The sequence below is a fragment of the Suncus etruscus genome, chromosome 1 (genome assembly GCF_024139225.1).
Source record: "Suncus etruscus isolate mSunEtr1 chromosome 1, mSunEtr1.pri.cur, whole genome shotgun sequence".
In the NCBI taxonomy this organism is placed as follows: domain Eukaryota; kingdom Metazoa; phylum Chordata; class Mammalia; order Eulipotyphla; family Soricidae; genus Suncus; species Suncus etruscus.
In genome coordinates this window covers 70,310,520-70,334,763 of record NC_064848.1, presented here as the reverse complement: position 1 = coordinate 70,334,763, position 24,244 = coordinate 70,310,520, and the positions used below count along the sequence as shown (strand labels likewise).

The window sequence follows — 24,244 nt, the reverse complement described above, 5'->3', positions numbered from 1 at the left end:
AATTCCACAAACGTGGGAGCTACACCTCTCAGACACTGAGGGGAGACTACTGGAGACTACTTCATGAAGTGCTCAGGGACCATGTGGTACCTGGGATCCAGCTCTTTTTTTTTTTTTTTTAATATGGAACGCTTCAAGAATTTGTGTGTCATCCTTGCACAGGGGCCATGCTAATCTTCTCTGTATCGTTCCAATTTTAGTATACGTGCTGCTGAAGTGAGCACGGGATCCAGCTCTTTGATCCATCTACAGGATCATGAAGGGCCTGAATTCTCTGTCATCTTCTCTCTTGCTTCTTGTTGACATGCATCTTCCCACTAGCACTTCATCAGAGCCAGTCACAATCCCAGCTGCCCTTTGCCCTGACCCAGAGAACTTCTTGCTTCCTAAAGGGTAGGGGGAGAAGACTGAACTAGTTGCAAAAAGAAAAACTTACTTATTAAATATTGAAATTTTGTTGATTTGTGGAGGGCTCACTTTCAGTGGAGCTCAGAGTACAGAGGGACACTCCTGGCAACACTTAGTGGAAGATATAGGCCTGGGGTGGCCTTGTAATTCTTCTGGACCAATACCCAACAAGACCACCAGGATTGTATCATGAGGGGCTCAGGTGATGGTCAGTGCCATAGCTACCACTCTACTCTTTGATTTGGGCTTTCTGCCTGCTCATATTGCGATTATTTTCTATTGAGCTAAAATATATCAACTTATTACCCATTATGAATTTATCACCACAATAAATACAGTTAATACCCATCATAATACAGATAGACATTTCCCCCTTGTACTGAGAACTTTTAGATCTTTCTTAGTAACTTCAGGTTAATATCATACAGCACTAGTCTTTATTTTAATTTTATTTCATTGAAACCATTGTGATCTACAAAGTCCTTCATAGTTGAATTTCAGATAGATAGTGAATCAGGGCCAGTCCCAACACATGTTGACCTCCCTCCACTAATGAACCCAGAATGCATCCTAGACCTCTACCTTCTGCCCCTAACGCCTACCAATATAACAGGCCCATTTAAGTTTAGATTGCTAACGGTTAGGTCTCTTGATTCTATTGTCTTTGACTGGCTTGGATATTTAGTTCTGTCCTTTTATTCTCCACCAATACACCTGAAATCACTTGGCTCCTGGCCCTCATTCTTTTTTTTCCCTTTCTTCTTAAGTTTATAGATACAGCATTAATCATTTTAACTGATTTATAACTGGACATTTGTATCTTTTGACCCCCTCTTTGCTTCTCACTCGCTGGCTTACTGTAGAGTCTCTCTCCAAGTCTTTATAAAATTTACACGCCACAAATACATACTGAGCACCTACTAAGTGCAAAACCTACTTAAAGAAAAGAACAACAGGCTTCTGGGTTAGCATCCCAGAATCCTGGGACTCGGCTCTATTAATGCCTTGAATGCTACACGCTGTTTTATAGCTTGTGGTCTGTCTCCAGCTCATAGAGATTTGTGGCCCAATCATAGATTCTTGTCCTGTTGTGAAACAGGAATAACATTTGTGACACTGGAACAAACTCACGATGAATGGCTGCTTCCACTGACCAGCGACTCAATTTCACTTCTGCATTTAATTGCCTGCAAAAGCTGTTTATTGCCTCGTGCACTCCTCCACGGCAACATTATCTCTTAAATAAACATGTACCAGGCTGACATGGGAGAGATGCAGATCAAGCGGGCAGATGTAAATATGGGAGGACTTAAGCAGTGCTTGGGATCTCCTCTCATTCCCTGAGGCAGGAGCCTCGGACTGTTTTTCAGAAGCCTGTAATGCTTCTAGATGCAACGTGTGCACACATTCCAGGCACACGTAGGGTGTGGTCAGGACAGCCTAGTGGCGGTTTGGGGCTCAGTTTGAAGTGTTCCATCACATGGTTGCCCATTTGATCATACACTCCACCAGAACACATTCATTACGTAACAGACACTCATGAGCCCTTACCATCTATCTTGTAATTGAATCAAACAAACAAAAAATTGTAAAAGGTCACTGGGAAGTTGGGATCTTTGAAGCCCTGGATTTGAAACAGCTACAGGAAGGAAGAAGATGACATTCTGACAAGTCTTGGCTCATATGAGAGGCACCCCTTCTGGGGATTTTTGAGATGACCATCCTGCTCCCTAAGGCCGTTTGGGACCCTGAGAAATGCCTTTACATCTTGACCCTTTTGAGAGGCTTGTGACTTGGGGTTCCGGAGCTTTTACAAAGGAACATTTATTTTAACTACATCCCCTTTTAATTAGCATGGCTTAGCATCAGAACAAACTGAGCATACACATACATATGTATACATATGTATATATCCATGCAGTGTGAGAGCTGCTCCTGCCCTGTGCCCATAGGGTCCTGGAAGTCTTGTAGGAGGTCCTAGTGGTGGTGGTAGAGGGGGGAGAGGGAGGCCAAGGCTCTGGTTTCCAGGCACACAATTTTTAACTTAAAGTCACTATTTTGGGAGCCAGAGAAAGACAGTCACTTAAGTTAGTTCATTCAAACTCCTGGGTTTTTGTTTCCCAAGTGCACTGGTGAAGTGTGGTGTACATTCTATGACTGAAACTCAATTATGTAACCATGGTGCTATTAAATTAAAGTAATTTTTAATAAAAAAGACTCTTCCCTCCAAATTTTTATTCAATAAAATACCTTTGGGACTGGTGAGTGAACAAGGCATTTGTCTTGCATGTGGCTGACTGTCTTTGATCCTCAACACCCCATGTGGTTCCATATATTATCAGGCATAATTCCTGAGTGTAGACCCAAGAGTAAGCCTGAGGCACTGCCAGGTGTGGGCTCCCTTCCCCCCCAAAAAACAAAACAAAACAAAACAAAACAAAAAAACATCTCATTAGATCTAATAATAGCATCTAATTACATCTACATCAGGTTGTCATTTTTGTAAGTGCCTTCTTGGCAATTTGAAAAGTTGGCAACACTAGTCCTCCTCTACCCTGTAAATTTCCAAGTCTGCAAACTGTTTTGTCATAGTGTGGCCAAGACCGGAGACAGTTCTTCAGTGTCTTTGGATGCTATTCTCACCTGAACAGCTTCACCTTCTAGAGGCAGCGGTTTCTTTTGTTTTGTTTGTAGGTTTTAGGATCACACCCAGTAGTGCTCCAGGGTTGCCACTCCTGGCTCTATACTTGGGAATCACTCCTGACAGGCTGAGGGATGCTGGGGATTAAACCTGGGTCAGCCACATGCAAGACAAACCCTCCACTTGCTGCATTATTTTTCTGGCCCCTTATAGGCAGCTTTTACCTTTTGTTTTGAATGGCAGCTCTCTGAACACATCATTGCAGCCTAACAATTTGGGAACCCTCTTCGCATACTTCCTAGGTGGGTCCTGCCATCTGCTCCAGGACAAAGGTCAATCCGGAGCATGCTCTCTTGAAGACCCGTGGCTATGAGAGATTGCCAGAAGTTAGCAGCCAGGAAATGGAGGTCATTTTCAATTCCCTGAGGATAGGGGTCACTTTACCTTTACTATGGGATTTAAGAAAAATAAGTCATGTTTCTTCCTATTGTGTAGTAAATCTTACTAACAACCACTTCCATGATATTTTCAGAGACCAAAGTGTTGGAGAGTTGAACACTCTTGAGTCCTGATGGTTAGAATCAAAACTTAGAGTAGAACCTTGTTCTCTGGGAAAACAGATTTGGGGTCATTTTTGTGTTGTTTTTGTACCTTTGTTGCTGATTCTACATCATGGTTTTTTGGGGGGGGAGAGAGAGAGAGAGAGAGACAGACAGACAGACAGACAGACAGACAGACAGACAAAGGGGTGTGTGTGTGTGTGTGTGTGTGTGTGTGTGTGTGTTCGCGTGTGTTCTCGTGCGTGCCTGCCTATACTACCACTCAGAAGGGACCCCAGATGTCTTACCTTTTCCTCCTGGTCGTCTGTCATTCTCAGTGCTCATAAGATACCCTTCACACTGCTGATTTATGCTAAAAGTATCCTAATGTTTCTGACAGCTCATGTGTGACATGAATATAATCCATATTTCTTAGAGCAAGCTAATCCAGGGGCTTATTTTCCGATAGTGCTGATAGGGCTATATCTCTTGGTGTCGCCAAAGCTGAGATTTTGATGGTAACATATTGTTTGTGGGTCACTAGTTTTGTCTAAAACAGTAGGTTGGAACAGAGTAGCAAAGGTTAATTAAGTTTGTCCATCAAGAGGGGGACAGATATAGATGCTCCTGGTATTTCTGCTACTAAAAATCAAAGTTGCTAAATGTGTGCTTCAGAGATCCTCTATTCATGTTGTAGCCCTGTCCTTCTCATCACCCCCAAAACTTTCCTACTCGATCTTGAAGCAATGAAAATGTGAAAGAGATGATGAAAGCCAAAGGCTGCTCTTTAATAATAAGCAGATCTCTTAATTTAAAATGGGAATGGTGGCAGAAGGAGATAATATAATATAGAGAGTATGTTACAGACCTAGGTTTTGTCCCTGGCACTTTATTTGGTATCCAGGCCCTGCCAGGGATGGACCCTGAATACAGAGCCTGGAGTCAGCCCTGAGCATAGCTAGTTGTCATTCCAAAACAAAAACAAATGGGAATGGTACCTTGACTTAGTAGAGAGAAGCTTTGGAAGTTGATTTCCTTTGAATCTTGTATGCTTCGTAATCCCTATGAGCAGAACCCCATGATTGGCTCTCTGAGTAGTTTCTTCCTATCATTTTTATGATTATTCTTCCTATGATTATTATTATTAATGGTTATTATGCTCTGCAACAACAGGACTAAGCTCTCCAGTGCCTTTCAATAAATGCTCCTTTTCTTTCTCTGAAATTGCATTACTTCTACTGCCACCAACTGATATTATCTTAGGAAAGTTACCTTTAAGATGTCACTATTACAAGCCCTTGCCTATTGTCTTAAGAGATAATTTTCATATTCTGCATCCTGATAGTTATTAACTAAATTTAAAAAATGCAAACATGCTCATTACATTTGCCACCAGGTCTTTTGCCGAAGCATTTTCCTACTGACTTCGAAAGCAATTCTTTTTTTTTTTTTTTTTGTGGCTTTTGGGTCACACCCGGCAGTGCTCAGGGGTTTTTCCTGGCTCCATGCTCAGAAATTGCCCTGGTACGCACGGGGGACCATATGGGACGTCGGGATTAGAACCTATAACCTTCTGCATGAAAGGTAAACACCTTACCTCCATGCTATCTCTCCGGTCCCTATAGATTTTTTTGGTTTTTGTTTTTCTTTCCTTTTCTTTTCTTTTTTTTTTTTGTGTGTTTTTTTTGGGTCACACCCGGCAATGCTCAGGGGTTACTCCTGGCTCCAGGCTCAGAAATTGCTCCTGGCAGGCACGGGGGACCATATGGGATGCCGGGATTTGAACCGATGAACTCCTGCATGAAAGGCAAATGCCTTACCTCCATGCTATCTCTCCGGCCCCTACGAAAGCAATTCTTACATACTTTCCGGACCCTGTAGGAGTTAAGCTGCAAAGTTATGGTTTGTTTTAAATTTGAGAATCAGGCAAATGGTTTCAATTCTGGAGCTAGAAAATTCCACACAGATTTGTGACTTGGAGAAATGATAAGAAAATGCAGTCATGGCCTTCAAATGAACCAAACCACCCATTTTGGGGGATGAATCCTTCAAAATGCACCAAATCCTTCCAGAGTCCAGAAAAAGCAGCCATCAAGGAAATGTTTTACTATGTAGCATTTTCAAAACTCCTTGTTCTCCTTTTTCTGTTCTATCCATCACTGTCTTTCAAACATTTGGATCAAGATAACCAGTAAGAAATCTTTAGTATTGTGATCTAGGTTATATGTACATACAGATCCAAAATGAAAACAAGTTTCAAAAAATGAACAGTACATGCTATATGTAGTGAGTTTCATTTGGTGTATATTTTTTTTGTGCCACATCTAGCAGTGCACAAGGGCTGACTTTTGACCTTGAGCTCAATGATTCATTCGTGGTGGGCTCAGAAGACCATATAGGATGCCAGGGATTAAACCTAGGTTGGCCCCAGGGCCTACATGCTATACCATTCCTCCTGCCCTGAATGCTCATTCTTATTTCATTCCATTTAATTGTTTCCAGGCTGTCTGTAATTAATTCCCCCTTCCTTTTCATTGTTGCACTGCTGAAGTCAAGGTCTGCACACACCTAGTGACACTCACACTGAACTGTGGTTGGGTTACTGTCTTAGTTGTGATGCTCCCAGTCATTCTGGTTGTTGTGTTCTCATGGGCTATCTGGTGCCCTCCGGCGGATCCTCATCTTTGCCATGTTCTCTGGGGTCACAACATTTTATTTATTTATTTATTTATTTACTTATTTATTTATTTATTATTTATGTACTTATTTATGTATTTATGTATGTATTATTTGTTTCTGTGACATACCTGCTGTGCTCAGGGGTTACTCCTGGCTCTACACTCAGAAATTGCTTCTGGCAGGCTTTGGGGACCATATGAGAGGATCAGGGCAGTGGAGGAACTTGGCCAGAACTGGGAAAAGGCTAACAGGGTGTGAGAGATAGAAGGAAGAAGCAAGAGGTGGCTGATAGCTGTGAGGTCACGTGACGCATATTCAACCTGTTGGTGTTGTGAGATGTGTGCATGATAGGCATCTTGTCCCTCCTCCCCACCCCACTCACACATACACACGTGGTGCTCTTATGAAGTGGACAGCTGTGATGGCTAGAGCAGGAGTGTTTGTAATCTGTGTAGTAGGTCTTCTTTCCCATGATGTATATATAGCCTCACAGTGCATACCTGATACCTGAAGTGGTTGTTGTGGGGAGCCCTGGTACTTGGCTTTCAGGTAAAGGCACTGGCAGATGTAACTTCTGTGCCCTAGAGAGAAAGAGAGCTCAGAGTGTGTAATTAAGTAAACAGGTATCCTATTCAGCTGGTTTGAAACTAAAGAAATTCTTTGGGGCTGGAGCAATAGTATAGTAAATAAGGCACTTGCCTTGCAATAATCCCAGGTTTATCTTTTCGTCTCAGATGGTCCTCAGAACCATCAGGAGTAATACCAAACCACATCTGGGTATACCACCCACTGCCAAAAAAAAAGATTATTTAATGAAGGCAAAATACCACCCATTCCCTAGAGTCACTGAGATGCTAATAACTGAGTATCACTCACTAATATCACCCAGGCACCTAGAATTCCCCAGCATGTAAATAACTGTGCTTTCTTTTATTAAAAAAAAATAAAGGTTATTTTTGCTGGTAAAAGCAGAAGGTTTTCTGATATGTGACTTTTGCAGTCAATTAGACTATGAATCAACATGATGGTTCTAGTTAACACCGCTATGTATTGGATATGGAAGCCTATAAGATTGCAGATCCCAAAGTTACCACAAGAACCCCCCCCCCTTTTGTGTTTGTATGAGATGATGGATGTTAGTGGAACTCTTTATGGCAATTTTGTGGTCTGTGTAAAATCATTATGCTATAAACCTCAGGGAGATGAGGAGCAGAGACCCAGAGCCTACATAAGTCTAAAATTATGTGGTCTGGCCCCAGCACATGACAGAATAGACTTGAGGCCCATCTGACTGTATTTTGGTATGAATTGTGGATGTTCCAAACATCTAAATGACCCTTAGCAGAAAGGTCATTGTCTGTTCCTGGCCTGAGTGTGGCCTATTTCAAGAAGACTGCTGGCATGATAGCTTGAGAGAACGCACGCCTGCATGCTCAAAGCCCTGAATTCATCCCAGGCACTGTGTGCTCCTTCCACAGCAATGCTGGGTGTGGGCCAGCACCCCATCTCCAGACCTGAGCTCCACTGGGTATGGGTCTTGTTTTCTGAAAAACTGAGGTATAAGGCTTGTAGCCTTATATGCAGCTCGGATAAGCTGACCTAGCTTTGATCCCTGGCATCCCCACAATGATCTCCCCTGAGCCCTGACAAAATTTATTACTGAGTACAGAGAAAGGAGTGACCCCTGAGCATTGCTGGGGGTGTTTCTCTCCTTTGACTCCCTCCCCCCAAACCCCACAAAAAACCAAGGGGTTTGATGACTGAGGCAGCTACTTGTAAGTGGCAAGGGAAGCTTCACACTATTAACTTAGACACCAGAGTTTGCAATTAGGAGTTTTATTCTGATCATTTGTCTTCCTCTACTCAAATTTCGTGCAGCCACGCCATACCTCATAAACAAGTAGACAACAATTTGGCCTTTTCTATTCTTTTTGGCCACTCCATAATTAGAACTAGGTGCTAGATGAAAAGAACTTTGAGTTCCAGGAAAGACCAGACTCTGCTCCTGTCTGTAACTTTAATGGTCAAGTAATGAGTTAGTGTCTGGAATTATTTCTATGGGAAGTGGGATTTAATATTTTTATGTTTTGTTCGAACTTTATTGTTAGTATAAAAAAGTGACTAGGTATATAAAAAGGAAAGCTATGGTTCAGGTTTATTGGACCACATGCACTCAACAATTGAATGAAATCAAACTCTTTGGTGTTTCCACACTGTAGCACACGCGTTCTCTGCCACCCAAACATCTTCGTGTGTGGGTTTGATTTGGGATTGGAGGTGTGTGTGTGTATGTGTGGTGCATGTATTGTGCACGTGTGCACTTGCATGCTGGGGAAAGGAGAGAAAGAGCCTCTGGCTTGCCTACAACATATTCCGTAAGTAGTAGTCATAACCTCAGTCAACCTCTTCAGGGGCTGACTTGCAACAATAACCTACTAGAATCCTGGGTTTCAAGTTTTATGAGTTGATTTAATTTAAAAGATCACAAAACAAAACCTTGAGGAAAGCAGACAGCATTGCATTAAAAGAATTTAAAGAAAAGGGGTGCCCTATTAGTAAAATCGAAGTGACTCAAATTTGTAGGTCACTCTTCTCCCTCTTTGACCTTTGCTGTGTTGGATGGAGGGTTAAGGCTGTTAGGTGAGGGCGGGGAAACCTTATTCCTTGTTGGCCCTACGCAGTGGAGGGTGTCCGTGCATTTGGTGGAATTCAGCAGCGGCTTTGGATTCAGTGTGGTAACACCTTCTCCCTCCCTGCTATGACAATGAAAAATGACCATATACTTTGTCAAATGTCCCCTGGAAGATAAATGGTCTTTGGTTGAGTACTACTGGCTTGAATTAAAACAAGTTTCAAAGCTTTCCTTATTTACTCATCTGTCTAAGCCAAAAGTAGCAGGAGTGTGATTTTTTTTGAAGGTGGTAAAAAGTTATAGTAGAACTTAAAAAATCAGATCTGCCATCACTTTTGGAGGGCTTTATGGGTGAGCCACAAGCTAGTCTAACCTCATGTTTCAGAAATTCCCAGTTTGAAATACATAGAAGTCTATGTCTCTTAATGTCCAACCTGTCATATCATGTAGATGCCCCTTTGTGTCTTATTCCTGTTGAATGTAGGTGATACTACTGATGACCTCAGTGTATCCTCATTTTAATAACTTCAAATAGCATCTTCATTGTGTTTGCTAGACATCTTTTATAGCTGATTGATTTGGGGACATTGAATGTCTGAGTTTAAATGATCGCTGTGCCTTATAAATCTGGTGCCTTATAAAAAAAGAAAAGGAATTGGGAGAAATAAGCATATTAGAGTTGAAATTACTGCTTATTTTTTGTAAATTTTAATTAAGAAAATAAAATCTATGCCTTTTCAAGTAATATGTTGGAATTGTCAGCAGTCAAACTAGTATGTGAGACTTTTCTTGACCTTCTGTAATTTTTAGTTAATTAACTTAGTTTAGTAGACTTAGTTAATTTTTACAGGATGTTGGAGTTGTGTGTTTCTCAGATACAGGAAGTGTGTTAGTAATTCTCAGGCATAAATTCTCTGTCCTAGTGTTGCTTTGGGATGGCCTGGGATCTAGGCCTCATCTCAGACAGGTGCAGTGGGCTACTCTATGGTGACCCAAGAATCTGAGCTGGTTTTTCTCTTCCCTTTATATGTAGATTTAGAATTTCAAATCTGCCATACCTCTTTATATATATATACAATTCTAATTTTGTATTTAGGAGACACTCAGTGATGCTCAAGGGCTACTCATGGGCAAGACCCTGTGTGCAGCTGACCTGGGTTTGATCCTTGGCATCCCATAATGGTCCCTCTGAGCCCTGACAAGATTTATTTATTTATTTATTTTTGGTTTTTGGGTCACACCCAGCATCGCTTGGGGTACTCCTGGCTCTGTGCTCAGAAATTGCTCCTGGTAGGCTCAGGGGACCATATGAGATGCTGGGATATGAACCCGGGTCTGTCCTGTGTTGGCTGCGTGCAAGGCAAATGCCCTACTGCTGTACTATCACTCTGGCCTCAACAAGATTTATTAAGTACAGAGTGAGGAGTGACCCCTGAGCATTACTGAGAGTGGTCCTCTCCTATGACTTTCTCCCCCGAAAAACCCAAGGGATTTGATGAGTGAACCAGCTCCTTGTCACTATTAAATTAGACACCAGAGTTTGCATTTAGGAATTTTATTCTGATCATTTTGTCTTCCTCTACTCAATCTGTGCAGTCACATCACTCCTCATAAACAAGTAGATAACATTTCTACTTCTGTCTTCTCTGTTCTTTTTGGCCACCCTATAATTAGAATTAGGTATTAGATGAAAAGAACTATTTGTTCCTGGAAAGATCAGACTCTGCTCCTGTCTGTAGCTTTAATGGTCAACCAATGAATTCATGTGTGGAATTATTTCACATGCAGTGCTCAGGGGATTCAGTGGTGCCAGGTATTGAGCCTGGACTTTGAGCATGCACAGCACAGGCTCAGTCTTTTTAGCTGTCTCATTGGCAGTGAATAAATGGAAAAAGTCATATCCATTGTAAAGAACTTGTTGCTTTTCAAACCTTCTGTTTGTAAATTTGGAAAAAAAAAGTTTGGAGGCCAGAGAGATAGCATGGAGGTAAGGCGTTTGCCTTGCATGCAGAAGGATGAAAATTTGAATCCCAGCATCCCATATGGTATCCCGAGCCTACCATCTGCGATTTCTGAGCTCAGAACCAGGAGTAACCCCTGAGCACTGCCGGGTGTGACCCCCCCCCCAAAAAAAAAGTGTTCACTGGCTCTTACTCTAGATTCAGAATGAACATTTTTTAAAGTATTTTGAGAAGAGGATGGGATGGTTGCAAAGGCCAACATTTTGCAAAATCTTTAGGGTTATATCCTTTGGATTTTCTTACATGTGAGGAAAACTAGAAGAGCATTTTCTTTTCTTCTTTTTTATTTTTGTTTTGTTTTGGGGTCACACCTGGTGATTGCTCCTGACTAAGGGGTTCTTTTGGCTCTGCACTCAGGAATCACTTCTGGTGGTGCTGAGGGGAAACAAATAGGATGCTGAGGTTGGAACCCAGGTCAGCTGTGTACCTATTGTACTATCATTCTGGCCCCAGGAAAAGTATTTTGTTTCTAGAACTGACTTGAAGATGAATTTCTCAATTTCTGTAATTTTGAGTTTCTGCCATTCATTAAAATATGGAGACAATATCAGTTTTTATGAGGACAAGCATGACTAGCATCAGGTGCCTGGGAGTCCATCCAGGTTTCCCATATGCAGGAGAAGCACTTCCTTCTTGTACTGTTTTTTTGTTTGTTTTGTTTTTGGGTCACACCCGGCAGCACTCAGGTTACTCCTGGCTCTGCGTTCAGAAGTCGCTCCTGGCAGGCTCGGGAGACCATATGGGATGCGGGGATTTTAACTGGGGTTCGTCCTGTATTGGCCGTGTGCAAGGCAAATGCCTTACTGCTGTGCTATTGCTCTGGCAACTTCTTGTACTTTTTTTTTTATGATCCAGGAGTTCTGTATTTTTTTTTTAATTTAAAAAGCATGTTCTGGGACCAGAACAATGGCACAGTTGGTAGGGTGTTTGCCTTGCACCTGGCCAACCCCGGTTCAAATCCCAGCATCTCATATGGTCTCCCGAGTACTGTCAGGAATGACCTTTGAGTACAGAACCAGGATTAACCCTTGAACACTTCTGGGTGTGGCCCCTCAAAAAAGCAGGTTTTTCCCCTTTGTGCCACTTTTATGTAGCACACACAATAACAGCAGCAGTGAAAAGCTACTTACATTCTAATGCAGTGTTCACATTTAAATTGGGCAATTTATAGAGGCAGAAGTGACTCTTGAGTGAAAAAAGTATATATTTAGGAGCTGGGTTGATAATATAGTGGGTAGGGTGCTTGCATTGCTTGCTCCTGTCTGTTGCATGCTGCATGGTGCTGTCCTCAGCACCCCAGATGGTCCCCCAGACTCGTCAGGAGTGATCCCTGAGCACAGAGCCAGGAGTAAGCCCTCTGCACAGCCAAGCCAAGTATGGCAAAAAGCAAACTATAAAGAATATCTTTGGACCCAGAGTGATAGTGCAGTGGATAGGAAACTTGCCTAGCCTATGACCCAGAATCAGTCCTCAGCATCCCAGATAGTTCCCTGAGTCTGCCAGGAGTTATCCCTGAGCACAGAATGAAGAGTAACTCCTGAGCACTGCCATGTGTGGCCCAAAAACAAAATCTTTGGTTATTTGGCTTTGTTGGACATACAATGAAAATAATTCCAAATGGCAGCAACCCCTTGGGGAAAAAAGTGGTTTGCTTAGAGACTAGAAGAAAAATGATGAAAAATGTAAAGCGTTTTGATACTATTTCCACCTTCAGGTGAAAACTACAACTGGCTGTAACCAGTTGGGAAAGGCTTTATTGGAACAGTGTTCTTCAGCCTTTAAAAATATGACCAGCACTAGTTCTGCATAATGGACAGTTAAAACTAAGGCTGGAAACCAGAGATTTTGCACCTTGCCACACCTGGCTTGCATCTGTTCATGGATGGGTGGTTGAAGATCACTGGTTTGGATGGCTTTTTGTTGTTGTTGTGGCCTATAAAGTGGAAGCATTTTCACCAGAGTAAGGTTTGAGAACAAGCAGAATCAGCTTCTATTGGGAACTTGTGAAAGTCTGAGATCATACCTCTGACATTGAATCAGAATCTATATAAACGGAGCATGTGTCCATTTTCAGTGACCCACATTCAGAGCAGAGGGATGAACTTTACAGTGTCTGCGTGCAACTCATCAATAATGATCACTTGACAGGACTTCATGCTGGTCCATTGATATTCCTGTGACATGTGTTTGTGTGTCCTTAATAGTGTTACTGACCCGAGCAGACTCATCAAGGAGCGTTGTTTTTGGCCCTTGGCTATTTTTAAGTACAGCTTGCTTGCCCTTTTATTTAGTAAAGATTTATATGACTTAACCACCAAGGTCTAGTTCCACTGCTACTTCAGGCCCATTCAGTTGGGAGACACAGTACAGGGTCAAGAAAGAACTTTATTGGCAAATAAGTCAATTATTTGGAAGATTTTGTCTTCAAATTTGTCTTCAAGTAACCTTGTCTTTGTGGTCACAAGAAGCAGTTTCCTAGGAAAAGAGAATATGGAAGCAAAGTTCTAGCAAGAGTTGGCAGTGGACTGGGGGGTGGGGTGGGGTGGGTACTAGGATGACTGACTGAGTATTCTCTCTGAGGCTGATTCTTTGAAAATCACAATCGTGTGTCTGAAAATAGAAACTGGTGAAGGTTTCTGTGATCGCAGCCTTTATACCAAATGAAGGGAGAAGGACTGTTCTCAACATTTCTTACCATCCTGACCCAGATGATTCTTGGTTTCTAGTACTGATCAGCTCTTAGTTTCTTTATTAACTGCTTTCAGTTAATAGAAAGTGGAAATTGGGCGATGGAGACAGAAGAGAAACAATTTCATATACTTATTAAACATAAATGAGGGGGCCGGAGAAATAGCACAGCAGTATGGCATTTGCCTTGCACGCAGCAGATCAGGACGGATGGTGGTTCAAATCCCAGCATCCTTTATGGTCCCCCTTGCCTGCCAGGAGCAATTTCTGAGTGCAGAGCCAGGAGTAACACCTCAGCACAATGGGTGTGACCCAAAAATCCAAAGCAAACAAATAACCAACCAAACCCAGAAATGAGAAATCAAGGGATCTCATCAAGTGAACTGCATTAAAATGAAATAATCAAATGGAATGGTGTAGCTCTTGTTCACCAAGAAATAAAACCAGCCCTCTGTAGGTTTGTAGTGGTGAGCAGTGGAAAGGTCAAAACTGAGTTAATTGAGCTCAGATCAGGTCACAAATTTTGGACTTAGACCTTTGTACCATGCAGTGTTGTAATACTCTTAAGTGTACTTAGGTTTTTTTCAACACATGGGAACCTGTTCAAAATCTTAACTATTCATAGTTAGCTTTTTATTTTTCCCTGCCAAGTTTTGTCAATTGAGATCTGATTTCTTGACCAAAATAGCAGTATAAAGATCCATATGGAAATCATGATTTAAACTTGGTTCTCTAAATCAAAATCGTGGTTTAAACTTGGTTCTCTAAATCTTGCATTGAGTGCTTATCCTAAGTAGTACCTGATTGTCTTTATAGAGTAAGTTAATCCATCTAAATTTAGAGGATAATATATGTAATAATTCAAGGCAAAACTTTCTTGCTGTAAAGGTAGGACTTCAGCTGTTTTCTCAGTATCTATGGTCCTCAAACTTTTGAAACAGGGCCAGTTCACTGTCCCTCAGACCATTGGAGGGTCTGACTATAGTAAAAACAAAACTTATGAACGAATTCTTATGCACACTGCATATATCTTATTTTGCAATGAAGAAACAAAACAGATACAAATACAATATGTGACCCGCGGGCCATAGTTTGAGGATCACTGCTCTATGCAGAAAACACAATCATTCATGGAGTTTATGGAAGCAGCCAGGGAAGGTGTGGAAAGCAGAAGAAAGAGGTTTTTGTAAACCTTCAGGAATATCTCTTTAACTTTGAAGTACTTTCTTTTGGTTTGGGTTTGGGGGTCACACTTGAAGTGCCCAGGGGTTATTTCTGATTCAGTGCTCTGGTCATTCCTAGTGGTATTAGGGGGACCACTTTTTGGGGGTTAAAGCCAGGCTTCCTGCATGCCAATGCAAACACTCTAGCATGTTGAGCTCTTACTCTGGACCAACATCTCCTTAGCTATGAATGAGAGGTCACCAGAAAAATGCACCCAACCCTGCCAAGGCCATATCTCAAGGCCACTGTTCTTGCTGCTTCTTGGAGAGCAGGTATCAACCTCTGCTTCCAGTTTCACTCTAGGTCCTGCTACAAAATGACTTGGAGAGTATAGGAAAGAGATCCAAGCTGTGTATTCTGGCTGCAGGGAAAACCATAGAAAAAGCTGGGAATGGACACTGAATGACAGTATCTGGCATAAGAGTCATGCTAGTCGAAACAACTTCCTCCTACACACCACAGCATATAGTTGTTTCAAATATCGTCTTTCTATGAATACTATAATTCAGATAAATTCAGATAAATTCAGAGACCAATGTAACACAAAAGGAAGCAGGAGGAGTTACATATCTTGTTTCTTTTAGTCAGGACATCAGTAGTTCACTGTCTTCTTTTCCTACCATTCGTTGTCTTTATCTTCTTGATAATTGAGCTTATGTGATCAGATGGAATTTTTAGGGTCTTTGTTTTTTGGGGGGGCACACTTATAGGCACTCCAGGGTTGCTCCTGGCTCTGTGCTCAGACATTGCTTCTGGCTCAGGGGACCATATGGGATGGCAGGGATCGAACCTGGATTCGTCCTGGGTTGGCCATGTGCAAGTCAAAAACACTCTACCGCTGTGTTATTACTTGGGCTCTTTTAGGGGTCTTATGATGGACTCCAACACAGGTTACCTAAGCTCTGGGCCCTAGATTATAGAAATGACATGAATGAAATAGGGAAGATAATTAAGATGAGGCTGGTGGGAGATCACTGGCATTTTGAAGGTATAGAGTTGAGGTCTGTGTATATATGTAAAGTACAGTGTCAGCCAGACTGCAAGCAGAAGATCCAAATACAAAAACTAAACTAAAATTTCTTAGTTTAAAATTTTTAGTTTTAAACAAAAACTAAACTTAAAAAATGTGCCTGTGATACATTTTTGTATCTTTTTATTTTTTATTTTTTTTGGTTTTTGGGCCACATCTGGCGATGCTCAGGAGTTACTCCTGACTATCTGCTCAGAAATAGCTCCTGGCAGGCAAGGGGGACCATATGGAATGCGGGGATTCGAACCAACCACCTTAGGTCCTGGGTCGGCTGATTGCAAGCAAACACTGCTGTGCTATCTCTCCGGCCCCGATGGTGATACATTTTTAAGAAAGGCTGGAGGTGTATCATTCGGTGCTTGTCTATTGAGACATAGAAACATACATACATACATACACATATACAAACAAACACACACATACACACACTTTTTTAGTTAAGGAACCATAACTTACAAAATTATTAAGAATAGAGTTACAGGGATCAGAAAAATAATACAGTGGTAGGGCATTTGCCTTGCATGCAGCCGATCCAGGACAAAAGGTGGTTTAAATCCTGGCATCCCATATGGTTCCCCAAACCTGCCAGGAGTGATTTATGAGCTCAGAGCCAGGAGTAACCCCTGAGTGCCGCTGCTGGGTGTGGCCCAACCCCCCCCCCAAAAAAAAAATAAAGAAAAAAGAAAAGAAAGGAAATAAAAGAAAAGAATAGAGTTACAGGAAACGGAGCCATAGCACAGGGGATAGGGCATTTGCTTTGCACACGGCCAATCCAGGACCGACTCAATCCCCAGCACTCCATATGGTCCTCGGAGCCTGCCAACAGTGTTTTCTGAGTGCAGAGCCAGGAGTAGTTACCCTGAGTGCTGCCAGACGTGGCCCAAGCCCATTCCCCCTGGAGCGATAGCACAGAGGTAATGTGTTTGCCTTGCAGCCAATACAGGACGGACCCCAGGTTGTCCCCTGAACCTGCCAAGGAGCAGCTTCTGAGCGCAGAGCCAAGAGTAACCCCTGAGTGCCTTCAGGTGTGATCCCCCAAAAAAACAAACAAAAATTAAAAAAAGAAAGGAAGGAAGGAAGGAAGGAAGGAAGGAAGGAAGGAAGGAAGGAAGGAAGGAAGGAAGGAAGAGAAAAGAATATATTTACAGTCATATGAAGTTCAACATCAGTCTTACCATCATTGTGACCTTTTTTCACCCAGGGTCTCTCTTACTACTCTGCCTCTTTGAAAGGCATTTAGATCTATAAAAAATGATTCCATCAGTCAAGGCATCAAATGGTGCAGTTACAAGATCTGTCTGTGTACTGGGGTGGCTTATCAGTGGTGGAAAATACTTTGAATTTTAATACACTGTTCTTTTAATTAAATCAGTTAAAGCCAAGGGTTGGGATATACCTCAGCAGTAGAGCAATGTTTTTGCATGTGTAAGGCTCTGGGTTTGTGCCCCCCTCCACAAAAATTTCAATAAAGCATACATGTACTAATTGCAAACTGCTACATTTATATTTTCCTTTCTTGGTTCTTTAGCAGATGAAAAACTCGGAGAACCGTCATGCCGTGAGTTCACAGTACCGGATGCATTCTTACTATCCACCTCCTTCCTATTTGGGCCAGAGTGTGTCCCAGATCTTCAGTTTTGAGGATGGCCCCTCTTACTCCGAAGCAAAAGCAAGTGGTAGGTACTGTTAGAGACTGGAGCTCGATGGATAGAGGGTGGGGACCACACCCTCTAATAATGATCACTGGGGAGTGATAAACTGGCCACTGACCAGTTTATGGCATGTGACTCTTATGTATCTATCAACTCCCAGAATTATTTGACTTTGCTAGACTCTTAATACAGTATTTGGCTTTCTGTCTATCTGGAGTGATAAAAAACAAAAGGTGAGTTCAGATCAGCACTTCATCATCTGAAGTAGAACATGTACTTGCTGGGGAATAACTGTGAAGTATAGGGGCATTTTCAGTGTGGAGCAGTTCTGATTTGTGTGTGTGTGTGTGTGTGTGTGTGTGTGTGTGGTATAGAGAAAAATGAATTTCTGTTTATCAAATACGTGTTTTCTAGATCTCTTTAAAATTGAAGGTGTATTTATCTTTTAGGAGAGGAAATAAAATAACATAGTAAAACATTTTTTAATACAATTGATCTCAGAGTATGCAGTAGCAATGCAAATAACTCTGATGCAGTGACTGAAATAAAAAATGGCTGTTTAATGAACCAAAGCATATTGAAATACATAATACCTCAACTTCAAGTTCAACCTTTTCCCAACATTTAAACTCCCTCGATAGGAAGGACTCCAGCCCCCAAAGTTAAGTTCTTTATAGTTATGCATAATTTTCACCTTGGAAGACAAATATACATAGTTGAGGGTTTAAGTAGAGATCAGGGCAGTAGTGAGTGTCTTGGTCCATAAACTGACCACTAGAACTTATATTCTATACATTTGAATGTTATTTTCTAAATAATCATGCTCTCTAGATAATTGATTTCTTAGACGAAAGGAAACAGAACCATGCATTGGTTTCACATTCAGAATGATAAAGTCTTAAAAAGCTGGGCAAGTTATGCTGTATTTACCATTATAAATTAAGTGACCCAAGATGGCTCAGTAGTAGAGGGTCTGTCTTGCAGGCATGAGGCCACGAGTTCCATCCCCGGTACTGCCCCACATGCCCAGTGTGATCCCAGAACAAAGTATGAGATCTCCTGCACCGCAGCCATGTGAGTACAAACACTGCAATGAAAAGTGTTCACCCCCCATGGTGATAATCACCAGCCATCACAGCAAGAACAGCTAAGGGAAGGAGCAAATAAAGACATTTATTAAAATGTATGGGTCATTGTGGACTGCAGGGACACAGATGTATGTATTGTCCATTGCACGATGACTTTTCGGACTGATAGTTTTTGGTCAGAAATGGACAGCACAGTTGTGGATTCAGGCATTGATTTGTGTAGCATAGTTTCTGTCAATAATACTGATGATGACAATATATAATATATAACAATAGATGACATTGTGGCAATAATTCCAGTAGACTACATCCCACAACCTAGATATGTGGTAAGTTGTTCCTCTAGATTTGTCAGGTTTCACTCCAGTGATCATGCAATGACAAAATCGCCTAAAATACATTTCTTGACCATATTCCTTCCCTGCTGTGGAGTGACACATGACTATGATGTTGGATGATAAACCAATTCACATATGGCCTTTCATGCATATTTCCTAGGATTCTATATAGGAGTCTATATTGACTGTAAGCTTCATATGAATACAGAATGCTGTATATACTTTGTGCCTGCTGTAATAACTTGATTTACTTTTCAATGGATAATGAATTGGATCAAATATTTTAAGTTTTCTTTTTAAAATGGTTTGCTACTGTAAATCTATATTTACAACACTATGACTGAGAGAGTATCATGCATATTACTTTACCACTTTTCAGCATCCATTTCCCCAAGGGACCAGTTCCCTCTATTGTTGCTAGAGTGTTATGTTTTCTGACCTATTCCTCTGCCCCCACGCCACTGTCCAGATTCTTGCTAAAGATCTGTTCTTTTGCTCTTAATTTCTATTGCTTTTGAGCATTGATTTTTCCTTTATTATGTTTCTTTATATCCCACATATGATTGAGTTCATTCTTTGTCTGCCCATCTCCCTCTGACTTATTTCACTCAGCATAATACACTCTAGAAGATCCATCCAGTTATCATCAAAATTGCACAACTTCTTTTCTTATGACCAAATAGTATTTCAGTGTATATAAATGTACCATAACTTCTCTATTCAGTCATCTTTACTTAAGCACTAGGGTTGTTTCTATATCTTGGCTATCGTGAATAGTGCTGCAATGAACATAGGAGTACAGATTCTTCCCTCTCCCTGCATTGTGCTTTTGAGCCCTTGTAATATATTTCCAAGAGTATTTCAGGGTCATATGGAGTTCAATTCCTAATTATTAGAAAAATATGTCCAAACTGTCTGATGGCTGGACCATCAGTTAACATTCCTACTAGCTGAATGAATGAATGTTCCTTTTCTGCCACATCCATACCAATACTGGTTATTCCTGTTATTTTGTTTAGTGCCAGTCTTTGTAATAGAAGTGATATTTCATTGCTCTGATTAATGATAAAGTATATCTATATGTCTTTTGGCCATTTACATGTTTTTCTTCTTTTTTTTCCGGGCCACACCCGTTTGATGCTCAGGGGTTACTCCTGGCTAAGCGCTCAGAAGTCGCTCCTGGGTTGGGGGACCATATGGGACGCCGGGGGATCAAACTGCGGTCCTTCCTTGGCTAGCACTTGCAAGGCAGACACCTTACCCCTAGCGCCACATCACTGGCCCCCATTTACATTTTTTTTGAGGAAGTTTGTTCATTTCTTTTCTCCATTTGAGATTGAATGTCTTTTTTCTGATAAAGTTTTATCAATGCTTTATATATCTTGAACATTAACCCTTAATCAGATGAGTGATGGGAAAATAAGCAGTGTCAGATCCAACCTGGGTGTCTTGCAAGCTCTTCAGCAATTGAGCTCTCTCTCTGATACCCCCAAAGAGAAACTTACTTCATAATAGTAATTTTCTATTTTTCTTTCCTCATTCCTCAGCCCTTAGTGACTACTAGTCTGCTTTTTGTATTGATAGATTTGCTTTTACTGAAGGTGTCCTGAAAATAAAGTCATAAATACATGACCTTCTATGACTGACTTCATTTAGCACTTAGCGTTTTTAAGGGTCATCCATGTTGTAGTAGATAGGACATTTTTCTTTTCTGAAAAAGAAAAGTTAGATTATTCTGGTTTGATTCAATTTAAGCTGTTTATCTTCTGGTGAATATTTGGGGGTGTTTGCTCTTTTATTAGTGTGAACAACACAGTTTTAAATATTAGTGACCAAGTTTCGGTTGGATACCTGGTTAGTTTGCTTTTGGGTATTCACCTGGGGATAGAATTCCATATATTAACTTTCCAAGATTGAGTGAACTTCTCCACAGTGACTGGAGGTTAGCCAACAATATATGTGGCTCCAGCTTTAACAGCCACAATTTTTTGCCTTTTGTTTTTCATGACTTGTGGCATCACCGTGGTACATGGGAGGGAACCCTAGGCTTCTCACAGGCCATGTGCTCACATAGCTATGCCACCACAATATTCCTAGCCCCGTTATTTTTTTAATATTACGAGTCAAATAATTTTTACTTACAAAAGCGTCACACTTTTATGTATTGGAAACTGAAAAAAAAAGTTTTTTTTACACCAGAGAAACAGATTCTGGGGTCAGGGTGATAATACAAGTGGTAAATCACTTGCCCATAGTCAACCTGATTTTGATTTCCAGCATCACATATGATCCCCCAAACATCACTACAATTGATTCCTGAGTACAGGAGTCAGGAGCATGTGGTCCAAAACATATCCCCCCCCCCAAAAAAAAAAACAAAAAACAAAAAAAAACAAACCCAAGAGCATATTCTTCCTCACAAATAGTTTAAGAAGTGCTGATCTAGGGCCCAGGTGGAGGATTGGAAGGTGTTGCTGGTTTCTAGTAACAGTGACATTTGGAGCACTGAAACTTCCTGTTTTCCTAGCTAGGGAGAAGGGGAGGTTCTGTAGCCAGACTTTTATATAGATGACGTTCATGTCTCTGGAGGGTATATTTTTCTGTGTAGATGAAGGAGTGTTTGGGCAGGAGAGACAGTTCAGCTGGCTCTAATATTTGCTTTGTATGCTGGAAGACCAGGTTTGATAACCAAAATCCCGTGATAGCCTGAAGGACCTTGAGCCAAGAAGAGCTCTTGAGCATCACTAAATATGATCCTTAAAAATTAAAAAGTGGCCTAGGAACCTGTAGCTAGCCAGGTGAGCTGCCCCTCTCACCCCTCCAGGGAGAAAACCAGAGAAAAGCTTTGGCACTGCACACATTTCTCTTATTCAATGAACCCAAACATGGCACATAGAAAACACAACACTACAAGTGTGACAATGGGGGAGCAAAGTAGACCTCCACCATACTTAGAGAACGAATATGGTAGCTTGTACAATAAATAAATAAGTAAAGACACAAATTGGAGAGACCACCCTAGGCACCATATTTCTAACCACTAGGGCCAATGGGTCTGATGAAGAAGGATAGCAGCAGAGAAATAATATACCAAGGAGTCAGAAAAGATCTTCATTGGAGTCAGCTCATTTTATTCCTCATGGCCTTTCTCTGCCATGTGCTGCCATGCCATGTACTCTCTCTCCTGAGCCCAAAATCCTCACTCCTTTCTTTATTCTTCAGACCCCACTCACCAGGATGGGGGGAGGTTATGTAATCCAGGTGGGCTTTTCAACCAAAAGAAAAGAGGTTAGTTGGGGAAAAAAGGAAGTTGGGGGAAGGGTTCACTTTACATTAGCTCTGCTGACCCTAAAAGTACCAACCACCTATCCAGCCTTTCAGATAAGGGTTCTAGAGAAGAAATATGAATATTGTTCAAAGAACTCAAAGAAAGCATGGAACGAACTGAACGAACCACAACCAAGACTCAAGAAGATATGAAAGCAGAAATATAGTGGTGAATTACAAGCAGACATAAAGAAATGATTTTAAAATTTGGAAATTAAACAGTTCACGGCTGAATCATCAATGGGTCAGAGACAAAATCAAAGAGGAAATCAAAAGATTCCTGGAAACAGATGAGAATGAAGACACGAATGATCAGAATCTGTGGTACACAGCAAAATCAGTAGGAAGAGGGAACTTTATAGTTTTACAAACATTCATCAGAAAGGAAGAAAAGGTTTATAGAAATAACTTAATGGCACAGCTAAGGAAATTAGACAATAACCAACAAAATGAGCCGAGAGTAAGCAAGCAGTGAAAATAATAAAAATTAGCAGAAATTAATGAACTGGATACCCCCCCCCCAAATTCCAAAAGATCAATGAAAGCTAGAGTTGGTTCTTTGAAAAAAATAAACAAGACTCATAAAGAAAGGGAGAAAGAAATTTAGTGAGCATAATCAGAAATGAAAAGGGAGGTCACTACAGACACTACAGAAATTTAGAAGGCAAGCAGAGACCACCTATATACTTGAGTATAAGCCTACCTGAGTATAAACCAATCCCCCTAATTTTACCCTAAAAACTTAGTGACTCGAGTATAAGCCACGGTGGAAAATGCAGCAGCCACTGGTAAATTTCAAAAATAAAAATATATATCCAAAACAGTTACAGCAATTGAGGAATCAGTAAGTTGAATGTTTTTCAATATTTATTGCTAAAGAAAAACTATAAACTAGCAACAATAACTTTAAAAGTTTAAAGTGCAGAAAACCAAAGCTTAACAGGTAATCAAGCTAAATCACAAAGGTTAAAATCCTTCAAAACTGGATTCCTTCTCCTCCTCATCTATACATCCAAATAGAACTTCAGCTGTATCTGATGTGTGCATATCAGCATAGACATTGTCATCATCACTGAGTTCACAAATATCATCACTGTTGGTCTCATACAAAGCGCAGAATATTGTGGATTAAACAGTTCTGTGGCATACAGTTCAGTTCAGCCACCTACCTCATCACCCCAGCTGTGACTTGTGGACTGAGCTGAAGCACCGTCTCCTCCAGCAGACAGCATAAGATGACTGGCAACTATGTGCAGTTGATTTGGTGAGTGCATACCGAATCAAATAACCTGTATGACATGAGCATAAGCTGAGTCTGTTTTTTTTTTTTGGTACAAATTTTGTACCAGAAAAACTTGGCTTATGCTCAAGTATATATGGTACTTTGAAAATCTCTGTGCCACAAAACAAGAAAACCTGGAAGAAATGGATAAATTTTAAGACTTCTACAACCTTCCAAGGTTGAACTAAAATGATCTGGAATACCTGAACATACCAATCACTATTGGGGGAATTGAAATGTAATCAAAAGGCTCCTTTATGAACCCACAGGTTTGCAAACAATTTTTGATAAAGGAGCAAGAAATACAAAGTGGAACAAGGAAAGCCTTTTCAAGTGGTGCTGTGGAAAATGGTTAACTACATGTAAACTACATGCAAAAAAGAAAAAAAAATGAACTCAGACCTCTCCTTAACACTATACATGAGAGTCAAATCAAAGTGGATTAAAGACCTTGATATCAGAGCTGAAACCATAAGCTACATAGAGGAGAAAACGCAGGCAAGAACACTCCATGACATTGAAACTAAAGGCATCTTCAAGGATGAAACAAATGGATCAAATGAAAGCAGATGGGACTACATTAAACTCAGAAGCTTCTGTACCTCAAAGGAAATAGTGACTAAGATACAAAGACTGACCATGGAAAAGGAGGAATTACTATCAGATAAGGGGTTAATTTCTAAGATATACAAGGC

The 24,244-nt window shown here is 41.0% G+C and overlaps 1 protein-coding gene and 1 non-coding gene across 2 annotated transcripts in view; one reads left to right on the top strand and one right to left on the bottom strand.

The window, feature by feature from the left end:
- DMRT1 (doublesex and mab-3 related transcription factor 1) overlaps positions 1-24,244 on the top strand; it is a 119,350-nt gene that overhangs the window by 40,587 nt on the left and 54,519 nt on the right. Inside the window, exon 4 of the mRNA XM_049773768.1 lies at positions 17,394-17,538. Within this exon, the coding sequence (XP_049629725.1) occupies positions 17,394-17,538 (145 nt within the window). The remainder of the gene's footprint in view (positions 1-17,393; positions 17,539-24,244) is intronic.
- On the bottom strand, positions 118-224 carry LOC126025936 (U6 spliceosomal RNA). The gene has a single exon (XR_007501542.1). It is a non-coding gene; the product is annotated as a U6 spliceosomal RNA (small nuclear RNA).